Genomic DNA, 22,185 nt, shown 5'->3' with positions numbered 1-22,185 from the left:
TCACCTCAGTGCCAGGGAAGGTTATGGAACAGATAATTTTGGGAGCCATCACGGATCAGTTAAAGGTCAATCAAGGGATCAGGCCCAGTCAGCATGGGTTCATGAATGGTAATTTCTGTTCGACAAACCTGATTTCATTCTATGACAAGGTGACCCATGTAGTGGATGAAGGTATTCCCCAGGCCTCAGCACTGGAGCCACACTTATCTAGCATCTTTATCAATGATCTTGACAGTGGGATTGACTGCAGATTTATTGCAGGCAACACCAAGGTGGGGAGGGAGTGTTGATGCCCTAGAGGGGAGAAAGGCATTACAGAGGGACCTGGATAAACTGGATGGATGGGCCAAGGTAGACTGTATGAGTTTCAATAGGGCCAAGTTTCAGGTTGTGCATTTTGTTTGCAGCAACCCTACAGGCTTGGGGAGGAGTGGCTGAAAAGCTGCCTGACTGAAAGAGACCTTGGGGTACTGATGGACTATGGGCTGACTATGAGCCTGCAGCGTGCCCAGGCGGCCAAGTGGGCCAATGGCATCCTGGCTTGTATTGGGAATGGTGTGGTGAGCAGGACTAGGGAAGTCATCCTGCTCCTGTGCTTGGCATTTGGTGAGGCCTAGAGTACTGTGTTCAGTTTTGGGCACCTCAGTACAGAAAGGACATTGAGGTGCTGGAACAGGTCCAAAAAAAGGGCAGCTAGGCTTGTGAAGGGCTTGGAGAATATGCTTTATGGAGAGCAACTGAAGGAACAGGGGCTGTTTAGTCTTGGGAAGAGGAGGTGGAGGGGAGACCTTATTGCTCTCTTCAAACACCTGAAAGGACTTGGACTTGATCTCTTCTCACTGGTGGCAGTTGACATGACAAGGGGAAATGGCCTCAAGTTGTACCAGGGGAAGTTGAGGTTGGATATCAAGAAAAAATTTACAGAAAGGGCTAATAAGCACTGAAATAGGCTCCCCAGGGAGGTGGTTAAGTCCCCATTTCTGGATGTGTATAAGGACTGTTTGGGTGTGGTATACAGGGACGTGATTTAGTGGAGGGTTGTTAGAGTTAGGATAGTATGGTTAGGTTGTGGTTGGACTTGATCTTGAAGGTCTTTTCCAACCTGAGCAAATCTATGATACAACTGTGTGTGTATATATGTATATTCATATATATGTGAATGTAGATAACAAGTGATACATAAGCAACTGTTCAGTGCCACCCAATAGATGCTGAGCTAGTCCCCTGACCAGGAGAAAAGAGAGAGATCAATTCCAATCCCCTTCAAAACTCCTTCCATTTGATGTCATATGGTAGGGAACATCCCTTTGGCTAGCTTAAGTCAGCTGTCCTAATCCTGTTCCCTCCCAGCTCCTTGGGCCCTTTGCTGCAAATGGCCTTGGCTCCATATAGCACTGTTCAGCAGCGATTATAAACATTGGTGTGTTATCAACATTGTTATTCCCCTAAAGACAGAGACATAGCATCCAACCAGTCACTCTAATAGTAACAATTCCATCCCAGCTGAAACCAAGACATCCACACATAAAGATGCACAACTGAGTTAAAGCAAAACTTTTAGTGTTTTTGAACCCTGATTTGTTGTCCCAAAACAGAAAGTTTGTCAGACTTGGGTTAGAATTTGCTGCATCTCAGCAAATAAGAAACATTTTCTATGTCAGTTTCTACTGTCAAAGTCAGCCTAGTGTCTGTTCAGAAGTACACCATGTCAGAAATGTTATCAGAATGGGTGCATACTGAAAGCTGAGCGTGGCAGGAGTGGAAGTTTTTTGTCCAGAAAAACAGTGAAGAAAATATTAGCATTTCACAAGGGAAGTGTATTTCCTCTGAAGAAAAAAAATAATAATAAAAAACCTGAATAAGTGTGTAGTTGATGTGATCTCCTATAGAGAATGTATGTATTTGTGCTGTGGGGTGTTGGGTCAAATTTGGAAGACCAGCTTCTAATATTTAAGTGTGAAAAAGCAATGTTGTAGTCCTGCTTAAAGTGTGAATCTCAGTGCCCTTGTAACTGCAGTGTCACTACTGAAACACCCATAACGTTTATGTAACGTACATTTCAGATGTGTATTTGGCACTGCATTGCACTCAGTCTTGCTCTAAGAAGTAGAAAATGATTCAAACTGTGCATCTGTGGGCATACACTCTTTTGCTATCAGCTAATATTAGGTTAGTCTTCAGTACAAGCTAACAGACCAAGGAGTTGACAACCAACTCTGGCTTCAGAGTCTTAGAGCTGCCCTTTCAGCTGTTTTCACTGCTACACAGGCAAATGCATGTTCAAGATTTAGTGCATGAGGTCTGGAAATGCCTCAGCTCCTTTGTAGAATTGCTTGGGAGGAGCCTTGTAACTTCAAGAGAATGTCTGAAACTTAAACCTTCTACTGGAGAAGTAATTGCTTCTTAATGAAATGTTTTCCGTGTTTTGTATAAAGCTGCAGAATAAAAGGTATCCAGAATGGCATAATAGAGTTGGTCTCAAGGTTGAATAAAACCTCTGAAAGATAATTAAATGAAGACAGGAATCTGCTCGACTTCTGTACCCTGTTTTCTTCATCATCCCCAAGATATTTTGGTAAACATGAGGGGATCTCTTCTCCATTTTTATATATTTTCTTGAAGAGTTTGGACTGGCTAAAGCAAACCATCATGCTCAGGCCTGTCCAAATGTCAACACACAGCACAAGACTAAGAGTATGTTTAATTGTGTGCTGATACTCAGCTGTGATGAGCTGAAGCTTTAAATGGAACGAAAGGCTCTCACTTAAGCAGCACTCATCTCTGCAATTAATAGTCCATCAGAACAGTGCAATATGAACATGAGAATAAAATAAATAGCAAAAGATGCAGGCATTCTGGTTGGCCAGGAATGAACAACTGCAGCTCAGCAGGAATTTGCTTACGGCGTAATTACTGAGAAATAACCCAGCATTAAGTGTGCAAATCAAATTTTCCCAGCAGATCAGAGTAGGAAGGAATGGATGTAAATAAAAAATAGGGGTCAGCTCGATGGGCTTTTCAGCAATCAGGTTAAGACAACTCTTTCAGTATAATTGTGTCTGATGTGCTTTGGCTAGAAGAATTTAATTAATTGAATATAGATTGCAAGAGAAAATAAGTGTGCTGTTCAACTGGAGCGATCTGATGGAAAGTGATAGCGTGATGTCATTAGGAAACTCAACAAGCTAATCTACATCCATGCGCTGAGATAAGCAGAAGTCTGAACATCTGTTTCCCACTACTGAATTCACTAAAGGGGCTTCCCTGCCTAGGGAATAAATGAATAAACATTTGGGGAAGGTAATCTCTGACACTGAGCGTAATGCTGAAATGTCATGAAAATGAAATAGGGTGAGAAGGAAATAATGGCTAAACTGAAGGTGTTCTAGGAGTTAGTTGGGGTTCAGCTTGGCAAAGGAAGCCTAGCCATCCAAGAGCAAGCAAAATCTCTATCCATCACTTCTAAAAGTAACATAAGAATGATTAATTCAGGAGTAGCACGTGGAATTTATTCAGAGTAGACTGCAAGGTGGCATGAAATGGTTGTGGAGACACGTGGAATGAAGCACATCCCAAGATGTGAAGTTGAAACCGTATTCCTATAGTGAGAGAAGATAAACGAAGGCTCAAGAAGTGATGATCAGACAGATGTCTTTAAGTGCCCAAAAGTCCCAGCAGCAACTATTTGAATTCAAGAAAATGGGACTTGTATCTTAGATATGACTTTTTTCCTTTCTCTTCTCCAGTCTTGGAAAGAGAGCAGCAATAATGAAAGAGAAATGGACTTAATCACTAACTTGCTGCCAAGAACTGTAACACAATATCACAGCGTTTCAAGGGTAAATCAGTGTCAACTGCGTTTGCCGAAAAAAAAAAAAAAAAAGAAAAGAAAAGCAAGCGCTGAACTTCCGTTCAGTCTATGCGGGCTGCTGAAATATAGGAAATGGGGTTGTGAGGGGAAGAGGCTGAAGGGAAAAAGCAAAGTCTTTTCCAAAGAGAGCACCGAGCGGAGCAGCCAAAAGCATGAGGAGCGGCTGCTGCTGCCGCACTGCTCGGGTCCGGCGTGCGGCGGCTGCTGCCGGCAGGCTCAGCGGCGAGCGGCTCTGAGTTGAGTGAGTGCAGGCAGGCGGGGGGGGGCCCTGCGCCCCTCGTCGGGGCTTGCTGCCGGCCCCACGGAGGAGCCCGCGGCCCAGGCTCCTTTAAATTGAGGGCGTTCCGCCGGCTGCCTTCAAGTTGAAAGAAAAAGGGGCCGGCAGCGGGAAGGTGAGTTGCGTTTAGCAGCACGGTGCTGCTGCTTTTGTTTCCGTTCCCGCGTACCAGGGCAGCGGGCTTTGCTTGCTTTCCTTCGTTCTTTCTTTTTTTTTTTTTTTTTTAATCTCTTTTTTCATTTTCTTTTTGTGTGTGTGTGTTCGGCGGGGGGTTCCTTTCTGTGCGTCCAGAGGTTGAAAGCAGCGCGGAAGCGGTGTGAGAGCGTGCGTGGGGTGCGGGAGGGCCGGTGGAGGGGGCTTGGCCGAGGACAGCCGGCTGGGCTGGAACTCGCTGGTGGGCCGCCCCCGGGCATCCCGCGGAGGGGCCGCGACGACCGCTCTTGGTCCTGCCCCCGAGGGGCAGAGCCGGGAGCCGCGCTGGCGGCACTTATGGCAAAGCTATTAGCTCTGGCGTATCGGGGGGAGGCCCCGAGGACAGCGCAGCCGGGCTCGGTGGAGGGTGAGAGCGAAGCGGGGCAATCTCCCGGGCACCTCTCCCGTTCCTCCCGGCACGGCTGCGGGGCCGGTCGGCGGAGCCCTGGGTAAGGCAGGGGCAGGAGGACGAGGACGAGGCCGGAGAGATCGCAGCGCACGTGGGAAAGGCAAGTGTGGGGTGGGGGCGGCTCGCACGGCCGCCCAGGTGCTTGCTTACTTCCCTAGGCTCCGGATTCAGCTTTCGGGAAGGGCTGGCTTTGGCTTAGGCAAGAGTTTATTTCTAAACATCTGTCTTAGCATCCTCCCTTCTTTGCGTCTCCCTCCTCTCGGCTCGCTGTTGCAGAGGTGTGCGTCAGCTTTGCTTTCCAGAGCACCAGCAGAGATGCTTGGTAGGGACCTTACTGCAGCTCTAGCACTATTCTGGCAGTACTTTGAAATTAAAACCGACCAAGTTCTCTTCAGTTTCCGTGTATTTTAAGTCTCAAATGGTTTCTTTGCTGCAAAGTAGGTGCTGTGCAAAACATCATGGTGGTTTTGTGAGGTACTTTGTGTTTTAAAAAGAAATTAGCTGACCTTCCTAAATACGCGTTGTGTGGTTCAAGAGAGTATCTGATCAGCATTATACTGTGGTGCCCTGGTGGGACCACGGTCACCCTGAACCCAGAGAAAGAAGTGAGAGGGGTTAGTTATGGCCCCACACTTGCAGTCCATACTGACTTCAGGATACTACATTTGATCACTTTATTTTCCTTTTGGCCCACGATCTTATTTCACTAAAGTCTGAAGTCCCTTCTTGGCTCTGCTTGAAATCTCTTTATTAAAGCTTCTTGCTGATTTCAGAACAGAAATGTTGTAATTCAACACAAAGCTGATGTTAACTAGTCAACTTGTAATGCTGCCTGCTTAGTGTGCTTGCAGCAAGAGACACGTTCCTCCTCGTCAGATGTGATGTGACAGGTGTGTGTATATTTCCCTCTCCGGTTTGTGGAAATAGAAACTTCTGCTAACTTTTAATGGCTTAGAATACATACAGAATATTCCTAAGGCTTTGTTTTGGTCTATGTGAGAAAGACTCATTGCTTTCCTTTTGGAAGAGAAGACATTAGCAAGGCAATAGAGTTATTCCTACTAGGCACAGTCCTAGAAATATCCAGGCTTTCAATGATTAGCTCGGATTTTTGTGTGGTTAACTTCATTCTGGTCTGGCCTCAGACCAAGGGCCTTACAGGTTTAAAGTATCAGCGTGCTGTTTTTGCCAGGTTCTGTATCCTCTGCTCTGAGCACTGCACGTGCTGTAGCAAGTATATTCATAACGTAAAGGACAAAGGCTTCTTGTGATTAAAGTTTACTTTATCAGCGCAGATCACATTTTGATGTAAACCCTTAAAAATTCTAATTGATTAATGAGTTTCAGATGGTGGTTCCCCTCCAGTGCCCCTCCCAACATGTACAGTGTGCTCCAAGTTGTGCTGGGAAAGCTCCAGGAACCTTGGGCTAAATTGGTTGTGGTCTAGTTTATAAGGATAATAAAATAACTAGAAAAATTGAACTTCCCTTCAGAAATACACTTGCTGCATCTGTGAGCTGATGTTTTATCTTCTTGTTTATGGTGATAAGAAAGTCAGATTATAAATATACATATTTAAGTTAATGCAGACGAGAATGATCTGTCGTTCAATAGCTCTTCAATAGAAGCTTTGAGATGCAGAGGCAGAATCATAGCTTTAAGAGTGATTGAGTTTGCTTTTACCTCTAAGGAACCTGAAAGGAAGGTGACGTTTGGTCCGTAGTAAACTGAGAGTTACAGGTGATAAAGATTGGTTGAGTGAAATCTACCAGTGAGTAACAAGTTTCTGGTTGTTTTCCTACTGCTGCTTTTAGCTTCTTTAGGTACCTCAAGTAAGTGAGCTTTCGTGATTCCACCTAGGGAAGTTATTCCACTGTCTGGCAGATCTTGCCACAGGGAAGTGTTCTGACATCACAAAAATTGATTACAGAGGTTGTTAGTTATGTACGTGGCTCTCAAAGGAAGACATTCCTATACGTTATTTTTGCCTCTGTGTGTGCCTGTCCGTGTATATGTATGTAATTGACGGTATGGAAAAAAACAAGAGCAGTTTTCAGTCTGCAAACCTTACTTATTTTCTCCAAATCTAAAATAATATGTCAACAACAAGGTATGAAAACTAGAATCAGTTTTCAACAGTGAATGTGTTGATGCTTAGACTTGCTCAGTGTATAGAAGTAGCACTTGCATATGTGAAAGTGCCGACTGCAAGTGCGAGTTCCACTTTGTGGACAGCCTCATTTCTGGTCACACAGATGTGTGCTTTGTTGCTACAGATTGATTTTTGAATGTTGGGTCTTATTTTAAGCTCCTTTTGCACCCAGCTTACAGTAAGCGAATGCTTCACGCAGTCCACTTGAAGTACTTCAGTAAAGTTTCAAATTTCTGTTCTTTTCCATCTGCTTGAGGTGATTAGAGCTAGCAGGGAGATCCAGCAGAAAGCCTTGCCAGATACTCATGAGCTCTGTTCTGGCTTTTGATCCTCTGTCTCCTCTCTTTCCAGGATGGCTGCTTTCCAATAGCATTACCTTCTCTCTAAGACAGCAGGAGATTGTCTGCAGTTATAGCCGATACCCCTCTGTCAAAGCCAATGTGCAGTCTAGTGTTCAAGTTACAGTTGCTTCAGAGAAAACTATTGCTACTCTTGTCTAAGTTGCTGTCTGCTCGTTCTAGCAGTGCCAATAAAGCTATTGCACAGTTGTCTGCTTATTTTTAATTCCACGACTGGGTATCTAACACAGTTTCCCCCCTGTCATATTAGGGAAAACTTCATTTCAGAAGCTTGAAGCCTAAGTGCGGATTTTTGAAATAGTCTCTGAATCCAAGCTCCAAGGCAGAGCTATACCATCTTCTGTTTAAGCTTTCTGGAGCAATTAGGCCACTGAATTGGCATACGTGCAGATTTTTCAGCCCTAGATAGCTCTGCTTTGGTAGCCAACTGATAGGAGCCAGTCAGTTACCTTGCTGATAAGCAGCAGCACCCATGTGGGCCAAAGCAGGTCTCTGCTACGCAGCCAGTGTGTCTCTTATAAAACTTACATCATGCTGGTATGTTATCCAGGGACAGGACATTGGCATCAGAGATTATTTGATTGATTTCTTAACACAGTTCTGTGCTTGCTTTGCAATTTTTCCATTTCATGAACACTTTTGTCATCTTTTAACTGAATTGGAAGAAAAAAGCTTGTTTCACGAGTTATTTAAATTCTGTGCTGATTCTTAAAGCAAATCATAAAGAGAAAATAACTTAGCAAGACTTTGTCCCTGATCTGGAATTACTGTATGATGATGCAAGTTAAAAGGAATGGTTCGATCTTCCTTTTGTTTATTGAGATCTGAGGGCAGATATCATGATTAGGTGCAAGGTTGAAGCAACAGTGACATTTATGTAATAGAGCACTGCATGGTCAGCAAGTACTCAGTATGAGCCACTATCCGTATATACTAGATTGATAGTTTGGAGTAAAACATTGCTGAATTGCCTGGTTAATTCACAGGATGGAGCATGTGTGTTTTTTGTATACATATTTATGCATTCATGCACCCTGATGTACAAACTTGTATTATATAGAGTAAAATTAATGTTTCCATCATGTTAATGCGGATTCTCATTCTCTGGACATATTCAAGACCTGCCTGGACTCCTACCTGTGCAGCCTGCTGTAGGGATCCTGCTTTGCAGGACTAAATGATCTCTATAGGTCCCTTCCAACCCTGTAGTCTGTAATAATGCTCTGGCTTTGTAGAAGAATAGTGTTAAGAAAATCTTATAAGGAAAGGAAGGCTGTTGGAATAGGAAATGCAATTGAATCCAAATGCATGCAACTGTGAGTACTTAATTGTACAGCCAGCCTTACTTTACAGATCAAGCGATCTTTGATTCCTGTGTATCATTGTTGAATCCTTTTGTTGTTCCAGTTAGCCCCTCCAAAAGCCTGCAGAATAACAGAAGATTACTTGTTTGATTGTCATTGCTTTGACCTGATCGTCAATAACAGCAGACAGTGTAAGTTACATTGCTGGCAAAATACAAGCAGTGAGCTACAATAAACACAAAACTAAATGTGCCACTGTAAAACAAAATAAGAACTTCACTGTTTGATAGAAGTAAGCAGAGAGAAATAGAATCTTCTAGCGTATTGAATCTGTTACAAGTCTCTGTGTGCACTGTAAACTATCCCACATGGAATTCTTCAGCTAGACAATAAGTCTGAGAATTTGAGAAGTCTTCCTCTTATTGACAGAAGTGGGGGGAGGAGTAAGATATAACCTGTAACAAAACAATGAAAAGTAGCTGAAGACCTCTCCTGGTCTGTCTTCAGAATAGTAGGAAAAAGAAATAACTTGTTGAGGAGAAAAACATATAGAGGGAAGTTTTAAAACTACTTAGACATACCTCATGTCAGTCCAGCAGCTTATAGAAGAGCAGAGTATTCTATAAAATGAGGTATTTGTTGTTTGTGTTGGCTAATTTCAAAAAGCCACGTATGTGATGAGTTGATGGTACTATTAGAAAGTAGCGAGTTTAGGAAAAACAGTATTTTTCTGACTGCTTTGTTCCTACCTCGTGTCTGCTAAGAGGAAAGGATGAAATGGTTGTTGAAGCCAATGAGGATTGCTTCCTCAGCTGTGTTGGTGCACCCTTGAACACTACTGTCTCTCTCCGTAGCAGGATAGTTATTTTCTCTTACCAAATTTCTCAGTGATGAATTGTCAGTAAAATTCTCTCCAGCTCACCAAGAAGTAAACATATTAAGATGACGGAAGGAGGTGAGATGATGGTGTAGACAAATAAACTAGTTTGGGTTGGAAGGGACCTTGAAGATCATGCAGTTGCAACCCCTCTGCTATGAGCAGGAGCACCTTGCTAGTGGGCAGGCTGCCCAAAGCCCTATCCAGCCTGGTCTTGAACACCTCCAGGAACAGGGAATCCACAGCTTCTCTTGACAGCCTATGCCAGGGCCTCAGCGCCTTCTAGGTGCTTTTCCTAATGTTGAAACTATATGTGTTCTTAGTTTAAAGCCACAACTCCTTGTCCTCTTTTTTCTCTCCCCCATCTTTGTTGTAAGCCCCCTTGAAGGCTACTATAAGATCTCTACAGAGCTCTTATTTCTTTCCAAAGCTGATGAGTAGGTACTTCTTTACTGAAATATTGTGGCGGCTTAAGCTAAACTTAGGAGTTCACTAGCAGCCAGAGTTTGCAAAAAGAATATTTAGGAGTCTGACAGTTTCTGACATGCTTATGTAATTTGATCACTAGCATGCTATCTCCAATGGAATTTGTGACAGGAAGCAAGTTATGCTTCATTTCTCAAAGGCTGACTTTTGTCGCACTGATTTTAATAAGAAAGAGTTTTACCAAGCTTAAGGCTCGTTCTCAGGGAAGTAGGGGGATAAAGGAGAAAGAAGACAACATGGTGTCAGAAATAAGCTTGCAAAGAGATCTAGTTGGACTGTGTATTAGTTCACCTGTGATTCATCAGGGTTCTTAGTGAAGAGTCATAATCAATATTAACTTTCTCATTCTGCTGTCCTTGCTTTGTATGCCAGCTCCACAAAGTAACCTGCACCATCACAGTAATTATTGTTAATTCAGGACTACTGTTTCAAGCGGACTGCTATTCCAATCCCAGAGCAGAGCTGACAGTCATTCTCAATTTACAGCTATTTTTCTCACCTCATTTTATTTGTCTTTCCCTTCTTTCCTTCCTTTTCTACTCTGGGAATCAGTGTCCCGGCCAGGATTTCAGCTCTTACTAGCCAAGGAACTGCTGAACTCCAGCACCCCTGCATCCTTCAGTCATCAGTTGGAGCTCTTGTTTCTCCCACTTTTCTTTCTGCAGTGAGACTCAGAGATTTCTTGAACTTCATGTGGCCTGGCTGCTGTTTGGTGAAACAAGATGTAGGTCATTATGATGCATATTTAAATATAGCCATTCATTTTAGAGCTAAACTGAAGTAATGTCTCAAATCCCTCAGTTCTCTGTTCTGATCACAGAGATTGGTTTGAAGTGTAGACTTACTGCGGTGCTTGTTTCACAGACTGACAAGGGAAACCCAAATTGTTTCCCTGTACCTGGTCTGGAGGCCTTGAAACAAACAATAGCAAAAAAAGGCAGTTTTCAGACCATAGGATTACTTCTGCCTTACTGCTGGCAACAGCCTATGTAGTAACTGGCTGTCAGCACGTTATCATGTTGGTGGTTATACATTAACTCCAAATTCCACATATAAGCTGTTAGAGATGGAGGGGCTGCTGCACCTTTCCTGAACAGAATGTTGTCTCCCTGGAATGCCTGTTAACCCAGCTCAGGATGTTCACCTCGTGAGAACCTCCTGTGGAAGCAGAGGTACCCTTGGGGTCCCATGATGTGTTTGTGTGCATCCTTGAAATGTAAAATAACATGATAATTCAGGCTGGAAGGAATCTCCAGGGATCATCTATTCCAACCCTCTCCTCAAAGACTGTAAGAAACCTGAAAATACTTGCAGTGAAGAGGTCCATTTTCTATATATTTAAGACAATCCTGCTCCAGAAATCACACATAAAAAAGTTACTATAAGGATTTTTATTCTTATTTTTCTGTAAAGCAAGCGTGGAATTTTTACCTGTTTCATTCCCATGTAATCTTTGATGATAAGATGCAATTAGTTCTCCATCTTGATTGTGTTTCTGATTGTTCAGAGTGAAGCAGTGAGTTAAGCAAATTGTTCTGAAGACTTAAAGCAACCTTGAAGTGCTGTTGTGGTAACTCTTAAATTGTTAGGATCGTGTAGTTAGAAGGAATCAATTTCGTGAGTGACACAGTAGAAGGCTTTTTGGAGTCAACAGCAACATTCTTTTTTCTCTTCCCTTGAACAGAATGAATAGGTACAACTTGGATGTAACCAACCAGTAAGACGTTGATCCAAGCTGAAGCTTTTTAAAAGTCATTTTCAAGAAGTGAGCTGTACCTCACTTACATATTTTAGTCTAAAATTCCTTTGCTTCCAGTGGAACTTTGATACTTGAGGATATTTACTGATTTTATTGACCCCACTGAATTATTGACTGAAAAAAACTGATTTCGGTGAGAGATACATTCACAGTGAAAGCTGTGTTTACCTACTCCAAAGGCAACTGCCATTTCAGCATTTGGGGTAAGGATTTTGGTGCTCTCAACATGATATGAGGAGATCTTTTTGAGGGAAAAATGAGTTTATTTAGCCATGCTGTGGTTTAGAAAATGCTGCACAATTTTAAGGTAAATATTGCATATCCCAACTAGCTTTTCATGTATTGGGAAATGTAGTTTGCAGAACAGTTTTATGGCAGTTGCTTTTTGTATTCAGTGTGCGTTTTTCCTTTTGGCAAAGGATTTAATTATTTACACTTTTTGTTCCAGGTTTCAGTAGAATAGTATAACAAATGGCTCCTTTTTATATTGTCTTTCTGTCTGTCTTTCTGTCTGTCTTTCTGTCTGTCTTTCTGTCTGTCTTTCTGTCTGTCTTTCTGTCTGTCTTTCTGTCTGTCTTTCTGTCTGTCTTTCTGTCTGTCTTTCTGTCTGTCTTTCTGTCTGTCTTTCTGTCTGAACGACTCTTACCTGACTGAAAGAAAGAAACAGTGTTTGCAGTGATTAGTAAGCTGAAGTCAGCTGCCCCATGTAACCACAGTTAGTATGGATCAGTTGGAAAAATAGTTGAAGTACAATAAAGTAACCCAGCTCACTGCTGTAAGCAATAGAGTTCAGGTCTGATTTTCTTTTCATACATAACATAACCTCTTTCCTTAGCATGCTTGTGCCACAGAGGGGAGAATTATCCCTTCAGGAATGGGAATATAGGTCCAATGGACCTAACGTCTCTGGCTGCACCAGGAGTTGAACACTTAACTAATATTTAACACATGACGTATTGCCTTACCTGAAATCTGTGCTTCCACACATTACCACTGAAGCAGAGGATATTTGTATAAAAGATGGAAGTAGGAAGAGTGGTGGGTAATCAGCCTGGGCTGTCATGCTGCTTTCTGAAGAAAGAATGTTATTCTTCATATACATCTTGCATTTTTCCTTAATTATTCTAAAGCTGCAGATTACAGGGATTCTACTTGGTAACTACATTTGCTATTTGTTAGCAAGTCTGTGCAGTAGCCTAACTTAGTTGTTCACATGTTTTTCTTGGGCCTGATCCAAAGATGGCTGAAACTTTCTATTTATTTGGAATGGATATTGGATCAGGCGCTGTACTGAGTTTGCTGGTTTTCTGTGAAATGCTTGTTTTCTTTTGGATTTTAATTGTTCTTTGCAGTACTTGGTTATGGGTTGATAACATGTAGCTGGGTGAGTACAGAGTCACAGTTAAAGCTTTTGTCTATAGCCATGTTAAAAAGAGGATTTGTCAATTTTATTTGCTATGTTGATTTACGTGTTTGTTTCTTTTTTTTTTTTCTTTTTCAAGAAGTACTAAAACAGGTACAACCAGTGGATAAGCAATGTGCACTGCTCTGAGCCCAAAAGCACGTGGGCCTGGCCTCTCTGATATGCACCAATACAGTCAGTGGCTTGCCAGCAGACATGAGGCCAACTTATTGCCGATGAAAGAGGATTTGGCCCTGTGGCTCACAAACTTACTGGGTAAGATATGAGAAATAGAATTGCCGGACAGTATGAGAATTCCACGAAAATGAATATCTTCAGACTATGTTGTGCTTCAAAAATAGGATTAACTAGCTAATCTCACCTAGAACAACTTCTAAAGAGTCAGAAATACTCATGGTTAGTCTAGACAGTTCTGGAAGTAATGTAATTAAACATGTATTGTCCTCACATTTATTTTCCCTCAAATTGTCATTAAATTTACTTTCATATGGGTTTTATGTGCTAATATAATTAAGCTGGATGTTGCAACTTCCTGCCATCAGTTACGTCCTATTTTTTTATTGGGAGACCTTCCACAGACTCTGGGTGCATTAAATGCCTGGAATAAATGAACCCATTAGATAGTTTTTCACTGACCAAGCAGTCTAGTTGTGGATAATTGCTGTTCAGTGCAATGCATGTGACGACTTGTGGAAGCTTGCGTGTAGAGGGATCTGACCCAGAAGTTGCAGCTGGGACCTGGAGATTTTCTGATTGTGGTTGTAACTCCTGATGCATGAAGCAGAAACCAATTGCTGATGGCACTTCTACCAAGAAACATGTGACTTAAGTGATATAAATCTTGTAAAATCCTCATCTGAAGAGAAACGCATCAGCAGTTGCTCTTCTTAATCAAAGAGAAGAAACTATTTTAGACAAGGTGACATTCACTTGATGTTTTTTGGAGGCAAACTTGGAATGGCATTTTTAACATTGGGATTATATTTCTTATGGAAATCTGCTTTGGTCAGAAAGGCAGTGCTTTATCTTGGTTATTGTTGCAGTTGAATGTAGTTGGTGATATCATACAATGATAGGGTGCCTTTTCTTTTCCTGTTCTAAAATATTATGCCTCTTCTGCTGAAGATAAATGAAAGTAATGTTAAGCTATGATGAACATAGAAAAACAGCATGTAAGTAGAATGCACTTACACCACAATATTATCAGATAGGCAGCACAAATATTATTATTGGAATAGTTCTGAACTTAAAGTTGTGAAACTGGCACCTTAAATTATATTGTTGTGTGGTACTTCTGTTTAAATTAACATATTCAAAGTGTTGTCCAAGCAAAGCCAGGTGAAAATCCAGAAACTCTGCCTTTTTGCTATAATTGCCGCAAGGAGGCAGTCCAAAAGGTTGCTTTTTGAATCAGAAGCAGCCCATTTTGTTAAGGACTGAATATATTGCTTAAAGTCTTTTAAACAGTGAAGTTCTAGTGAGGCCCACTAAAACAAACAGAAGCTTGTTTGCAGTTCCTAACAGAGTTCTTCCAGTGAGGAGTTTAGGAATGAGGTCACTTTTTTAGTAAGAAAGTAGCGACCAGCAGGAGGTTCCAAAATGCCAAATGTAATTAAAAATCTGATTTTTCATATGGACACTAAACTCTTCACTGTGTAAGTAAATGAGCACAGCCTTCTTTTAATTAAGCAACATGCACGGCTCATTTGCATAATGCATTCCCCAACACCTTCTCACATGTGAGTTCTTATTTTCTCAGCTTGTTGTGAAGAGCTGAAGTTATAGTGATTTGTTAGAGTGCTTCAAATTCCTGTGTAGACATTGTTATTCAAATGAGTTAAGTTAAAATCCAGTCAAAATAAATGAAGTGTAACTGAAGGGATGTATTAACATATTTTGTATATTCACTCAGAGTTCAAATTTGGTTTAATTACTTTATAATTGGGGTTAACTTTCACTGGAGGAGGGACACACAAGAATGTTGCTGTGGGCTAAAATTGGTATGAATTTATAGCACGCTGTTACCTTGTTGTAAATACCTGCTTGTACTCTTACTTCACATTATCCAAAGAGGATATCCAAGCAGTTGCATGCGATGCTCAGGGACGTGATTTAGCAGAGGATTGTTAGATTTAGGGTAGCATGGTTAGGTTGCAGTTGGACTTGATGATCTTTCAGGTTTTTTCCAACCTGAGCAATTCTTTGATTCTGTGCTTTTTTTCCTTTTTTGTTCTTTTTTATTTTATTTTTATTTTTTCTCTCCATAGAGAAAACTTACTTTGCGTTAAGGGGTGCTGCAGATGAAATATATGTTGCAGAGAGAAGTGACTCGTATGATGCTGTAGAGCATCGTATTTTCTCGTAGTGTGGCACCTCAACGTTGCAGCAGGCAAGAGGAGTGGAGCGGTGAATGTTGCAGCTCTCAGCCTCACTTCTCCCTGCTGGCTGAGAGAACCCTATTGTGACAAAGTTAAGGAGATATTTCGATCAATTGTCTTGCAAATCAAGGTCATCTCCTAAATCTTTTTACTGCATATGGAACCAATGAAGCACTCAGCCACGCTTTTGCTGCTATTGCTTTCTAAACTGGATAGATAATGTATGTATTTAGTTCAGTAGAATCCTCTTGCAGGTACGTGCTTCATCTTGAGCAAATTTCACGTAAGGATTAGAACTGTTCGGCCATACTGATCTTCTAGCAGAGGCGAAACGGCTGTTTGACAGCAAATGGTATTTGCCATCTTCTGTGCCTTCTGATACTGTCTCATTTTATCTTTTCTTGTTCTTGAGGGCATTTACCAGATGATCACAATACCAAAACTTATTCCATCCAGCTTTGTTTAGCACCTGGGACCACACAGAGTAGATCTGTAAGATGTTCGTTGACTGTGGCAACATAACTGGGCTCCATAATATAAATGCTGTGACCTCTTCATAGCAGAAATTCAGAAACTCATTGGTAAGGGGCTGGAGGCTGCAAAATGTTGAGGATGAGGACAAGTAAAAGTTGCAAGTTGCATGAGGCATATGCAAATTGCTTGTTCAGATGCAAAAGTGGAGTAGACTTGGAGAAAAGGAGAGAATTGATGAGGACTGTAGGAGGCATTCAATTACAGGCTAGGTTTGGAAAATGATGATGTTAAAAGAGGTGTAAAATTTGGAGGAAGAAAGGTAGGAAGTCTCAGGCAGGAAAACTGTGTTTCTTAGACTCTTCATTAAAGCAAAACCTGCTTCAGCTCAGGTATCTCTCTAAGAAGATTTTGTAACCATCCTTTTATTTTCAACAGCAATGTGTTCAGCTAAAGCCAGTGGATAATACAGGTAAATGATAAGTACCCATGAGTATCAATACATTTGTGATAACGATACCTCTAGTATTTCTAGAGCAGCTTCTTTTTCAGCTGAGAGGCTTGATAATTTTCTTTAGTATCAGCATGTCTTTGAGATTGTTATTTAAATGGAATGTACAAACAATGTCAATTATATCAACGTTACTCCTCTTGATCTCTGCTCTTCAATGATACACAGCAGCCTTTTTGTCCAAAAAGGTCCACTTTTTTTAATTTACATAAAATTGTTGCCTTTTTTCTCCCCTATTTGTATATGTGTTTTGTTACCTTGGGGTTAAATGCCACAGGAGTTGATGGTCAAAAGGAATACTTCCATTGCTGGCTCAGTACTGTAGAAGTTCATCCTTCCACTTATGTATTCCAGAGATTCATCTGAGTAAAAGATTTCTGGTTATAAACTATTAGTTTGGTATTACCATTGAAACATTTAATCTTTTAGTTTCAAGCTAAAAGAGGGGAAATTTAGATTTGATACTATAAAAAAAAAAAAAAAAAAAAAAAGATTTTTACAATAAGTGAAGCACTGGAACATGTTGCCCAGTGAGGTGATGGAAGCCCCATCCCTGGAGACATACAAGATCAGGCTAGACTGGGTTCGGAGCACCTGATTGTGTTGTGGGTGTCCCTTTTCATCTCAGGAGAGTTGGTCTAGATGACCTTTAAAGCTTCCTTCCAACTCAAGCAATTACACGCTTCTATAAAGTAGTTCATCAGCTAGTTTTGAGGCTGTTTCTGCATTACAGTTACTGAAGCGAGTGCAAAAGAACAAACTGACATAGTAGAGGAACCTACTAGACTTGGGTACTTTTGTTTTAGGGTTTGAGTCCCTCTCCATTTTATTAATAGTTCTGGTTGTCTGGAGGCCCACATTCTCGACCACTTGGATGCACACCCTAGGTATGGGCTCTTGAGTTTCCTTCTCACTGAATTCCCAACCTGCTTACATCAGGACACCCGGGTCTGGGTGACCTTATAGTTAGCTGCCCATGCTTCCCAAATACCAGGCATTCAGGTAAAAGGGTTTGTCTTTTTTAAGGGGCATTTGGCCTGTGCGGCATAAGAAGGGGTAAGTAATATTTCCAAGTTTTGAGAGGGCTTTCATATTCCTGTGTTTTGGTTTTTTTTATTGTATTTAATGTTATTACCATTCTATAAAAACATTGTGACTGCTTTCTTGTAATTATAGGGGGAGTTATCCATTTTTAATGGAGCTTAATGTTTTTTCCTTACAAATACACAGAGCCTGTTTTTCCCTCAGGCTATGAACACTGCTCTCATTTGAATCAATACATTTCAACTGTTAAATATGTCAGTGTCTGTTTTAGCAAAGAAATGCCACCTCTTGGAGCCATAAAATACAGTGAATTGAAAGCTGACACCTAATATATTTTTCATTGGATACAGATGTTCAATGCAAAACTAATTCTTTCAGCTTTTGTAAAAGGGAACAGAACTACAATACTCTTAGCTTAGCATACAGTATGCAGTGACCAAACTGCTAATGCTGTTCAGCATTTAAAATAGTGTGAATGTATTGTTAAATCTCAGCAGAAGATAGAAGATTTCTTTCCATGTGTATTAAATGAGGAGATAGTTTTAAATAAGCTTTTTTTTTTTACTAGTAGAATAATAAACCTGTAACTTTGTAAGACATAGGACAGAGTGGGTGTGTGTGACTTGAGTTTTGTTTCACTTGTGCAAAAGTGCATCATAAAATAAAACCTTCTACAGTTAGAAATTGTCTGAAGCATAGTTTAGTAAAAAATGAGCTTATTAAAAAATCTTATTAATAAACAAAAATAAAGCTACTCTTATGACTCCGTAGTTTTCCAGTTTTAGATTTCTATTGGCTTCTAAACTTTTGCTATAAACCTAAACTGGGGAAAAAATATGCCAGAATGATTCTAATCTGTGGGCTGTCAGTTTCAGATCTGACTTCAGCTGAATTGGAGGCACAGCTAAAGTAATGACAGTTGCATATAAACTACCATTGTGTTGAATGTCTGCAGAGCTGCTGCTTCTCTTCTGCCTGGAGAAGTAATTTAGGTATATGGGAACCATAGAGTGGGTTGTGTGGCAGAGAGTTAAAGGGAGGGGGAAAGGAAAACTTGTATCTGAAAATGATTTTGCCACATGGATCTTAATCTTTGGTTTGTAACTGTCCAAACTGAAATGACTGGCAGTTTATTTTGCCTAAAGAATGCTGAAATATATAACAATTTTTAGATAAAAGCCTACACAAATAATTTTTCTATTAGCTTTTTTAGATACATGACTCTAGAGTGCTAGACTATTCTATGTTGTGATACTGATTACCGGGTGACAGTATACCCATAATATATTGCAGGAGTAAAATAGAAAATTTTAATTATCTTTTTCATTTTTATTTTTGACTGTTTGCCCCTCTCATCTCTATTAGAAGGCATAGAAAATATTTAATTCATTTAACCTTTTTTCATAATTTTCTGAGTTTTTTTCTTTGGCAGAAGTGTTGTGATCCAGATCTAAACAGACACCTATTTTTTTTTTTTTCCTATACTAACTTAAACAGATATATATGTAAGTGGTTTAGTTGGAAAGACAGTTGTTGGTCATAGATTTATAGCAAAGAAAATGAACCAGCATTAAGCAGGTTTCTACCTGTTGTTATAAGAAGGCAGCTTTGATTAGCAGGAGTAGATGAGATTGGAACGGGGAGCTACTCTCACTAATAATATTTGCTTCTGAATGCTGTGTAACAGCTTATGAGAAAGGAATTGCTTGGTGCAATTTCCCGAATGATGTATGCAAGTATCATTAAAAAATAAATAGAAAAAAGACGTCATATCTTAATAGTAAGAGTATTATTAAGTTCTTGATGCTCTAATGGTAGAAGAACACTGAACAATCCAGTGGCTTGCCACAGTTGAGTCCAAAGTGAAAGCAGATTTTTCAGTATTATTGTGAAAAGCTTAGAGAATTAGAAATATATTGATTTGGAAATGGTTGTGTGATTCTGGGAGATCAGTTTGTGGTGGCAAAAGATTCCCTTCTCATCTGGCCTTTCTCACCTAGTTTGAATATCATGGGACCGCTGGGATTGTGGTGATACCATTGGCCGCCTGCTCTGCTCAAGCTGGGGTGGAGCAATGAAATACAGCATGAAACGTTTTGTACTGCAGTCACCCTCTTGCAGAATTAAGACTTTGATTGAACACTTCCCTTTCCTTCATTGTATGGTTTGCTACAAAATAAACAGCATTGGAAGTGTTAGCAATATTTATGCTATCACTACCCACGTATGCTAGTGTAAACCACCTGCCTACTACACTGTGTGTTTGCTGAAAGCACTGGAATTTCCTAAATAAAATGAGATAGGAGTTCTTAAAGGCTAGAATTATTTTTCAAGTAGCACAAGCCTTCCCAAGGAAAGCATGTTATCTTAAAATTTGCTCTATGTGTACTGGAAATGTTGTAGTGAGATTAGAAATGCTAGTTGTTCAATTCAAGTATGCTTTAAATTGTCGTCCAAATTTCTTTTGATTTCAGTGCATTTAGGATGTGCCTATTTGTTTGTTAGTAGTTTGTCTGTTGTTGTTTGTTTGTTTGTTTTTCTTAAAACAAGTTCCATCTATACCACTGCACACTGCTTGCCATGCTAACTTTCTGCTTGCTGTTCAGGTAGAGAAATAACAGCAGAAACCTTTATGGAGAAATTGGATAATGGTGCCTTGCTTTGTCGGTTAGCTGAGACCCTGCAGGAGAAATTTAAAGAAAACAGCTTTGAGGCAAACAAACCTGGCAAAGTAAGTGTTGTTAACTATTCTAGCATGTAATATTTTGCAATTAAAAGTTTTCGTTTATGGTGCCCCTTTCAATGAACAGGGCAGTAATTCTTCCACATAGAGGAAAAGATAATGTAAAACTGGGAGAAATGAGTGTTTCTTCAATAATTATGAAGTAATAATACAAGGAAGATACTCAAAAACAACTTGTAACCTGTGGAACACAAGATATCAAACAAGATCTACTGGTGTGATATGGTAGCTAGCAGGGAAAATACAGTCCTTGTATGTATTTGCAAGGGGAAATATTAAGGAGCAGTGGGGAGGTGCCATTTCCTCTTTAAACAGCTCCAAAGAGGTCAGTAACACAATTTTGCAGTTAGGTGTCCAGAGATTAAAGATCCTGCGGTGTACTGGAAAGGATTCAAGGCTGCAGACATATTATGGAAAACATAAACCTTCAGAAGATATGGAAGAGCTTAGCAAAGATTAAGAGTGTTAAGGTCTCACTTGATCACAGCCATTGGCCAGTCATACCGGGAGAAATTAAAGAGTGCAATGAGCATCTCTTTGGCACAGGTTAGGTGGAATTATTGACAATTACATCAGTACAGTTGCTCCGAATCTGTTTTTATTTCTTTGGTTGAATTCAGGTTAATCTTCCTTTTCAGGAAAGGTTAATAAAAGGTGGATACACAATATGTTAAAAATAGGGAAAAAAAAAAAAAAAAAAAAAAAAAAGCTTAAGAGCAGGAAACAAAAAAAAATGCACCATCTGTTCTTGATGTTCTCACAACATGTCTATAGCAGAAATCAGGACACAGCATAAATTTTATCAGCAGTTCTGAGAACTGACAGCGTTGTCAAGTGCAGCTTCTTTAAGTTGTTTTTCTCATAATTGTTGCAGGAGAAATTGTTCTAAAGCAGGCTTCATTTTTAACTTTCTGCAGGCTTTTGTGTTTGTTTAGGGAAGCACTGTTGTTTTTTTTCTGTCTTTCTGCCTTCTGCTTATTTACTGCCAGAAAGAGAAAGGATGGGATAGATAGCTGGGAGGAAAAAAGACAAGAAGTAAATCAAAGAGAGAGGCAACGCTACTTCTATAATGGAGGGAAAGACAGATGGAACTCATATTCTGTATTTGAACTGGTAATCCAAATTTAGCTAGTAGGAGTACTGGCTGACTCCTGAATTCCTCCCTATGATGTGGTCCAGACTATCTTCACCTAATAGGTGGCCTGTTAGTGTCTTGCTAACTTCCAAGCTGAGGAGAAAAATACGTGTTCTGTTGGGTTGAACTTAGGAACTAACCAGGCAGAAAGAGGTATCGCTTGGTAGTGATTAGTTGTACTTATTTGTAAAAAGGTAGTGTTATTAATAAAAGCTACTAAAAGCTTCAGTGATTACCCGTAAGATGAATTGAGTTTCAGAGTTGTAAAATATTTTTCTGTTTCACATCTTACCCAGCTGGCATGCTAGAAAGGCCATTAAATTGTAAAGGCCAGCACTTTTTCATTTCTCTAAGGTAGACATCTTGAAAAGCCACATCCATTTAGGATAAAGTGATCAGGAAAATAATAGATGTAAATTGATCAACGGCCACAAAACTCTAGAGAATGCTCAGAAATTCCAAGAATGCACTTTGTTAGATGTTTGTTTTGTTGTTATTTTGTCTCACGTCATCAGACTTTTATTTGACAATGGATCATTTTGAGAGATCCGGAAAGATAACCTGGGAATATGTCTGTGTTTTATACCCCTTTGTTCTGCTCCTGGAAAGAGCCTGAGCTTTGTTCTTACATTAACTTCCTTGTCTGACCATACAGCCTTTCTTACTTCAGATGGCTGATCCCTCCTTTTTTTGAACTGCAGTTGCATTAGGAGCCAATTAAACTTTCGTAATTCTATATATAGGAATCACTGAAATGTGTTGGCATTTTGTTGTTGTTGTTATTGTTTGTCAAG

The 22,185-nt window shown here is 40.3% G+C and overlaps 1 protein-coding gene across 3 annotated transcripts in view; it reads left to right on the top strand.

Moving 5' to 3' along the window:
- The first annotated feature begins 3,935 nt into the window (after positions 1-3,935).
- The window catches only part of GAS2 (growth arrest specific 2), a 79,647-nt gene continuing 61,397 nt past the window's right edge, over positions 3,936-22,185 (top strand). The window contains exons 1-3 of one of the 3 annotated variants that reach the window (XM_072339238.1): positions 3,936-4,263; positions 13,189-13,364; positions 20,120-20,244. In XM_072339238.1, coding sequence (XP_072195339.1) covers positions 13,223-13,364; positions 20,120-20,244 — 267 coding nt within the window. In that variant the 5' untranslated portion in view covers positions 3,936-4,263; positions 13,189-13,222. Of the gene's footprint in view, positions 4,264-4,484; positions 4,850-13,188; positions 13,365-20,119; positions 20,245-22,185 lie in introns of those variants that run through there. The other 2 variants (XM_072339239.1, XM_072339241.1) reach the window with 2 other exon arrangements.

This window comes from Excalfactoria chinensis, chromosome 5 (genome assembly GCF_039878825.1).
Source record: "Excalfactoria chinensis isolate bCotChi1 chromosome 5, bCotChi1.hap2, whole genome shotgun sequence".
Taxonomy (NCBI): Eukaryota; Metazoa; Chordata; class Aves; order Galliformes; family Phasianidae; genus Excalfactoria; species Excalfactoria chinensis.
This window is presented reverse-complemented; position numbering and strand designations above follow the sequence as displayed.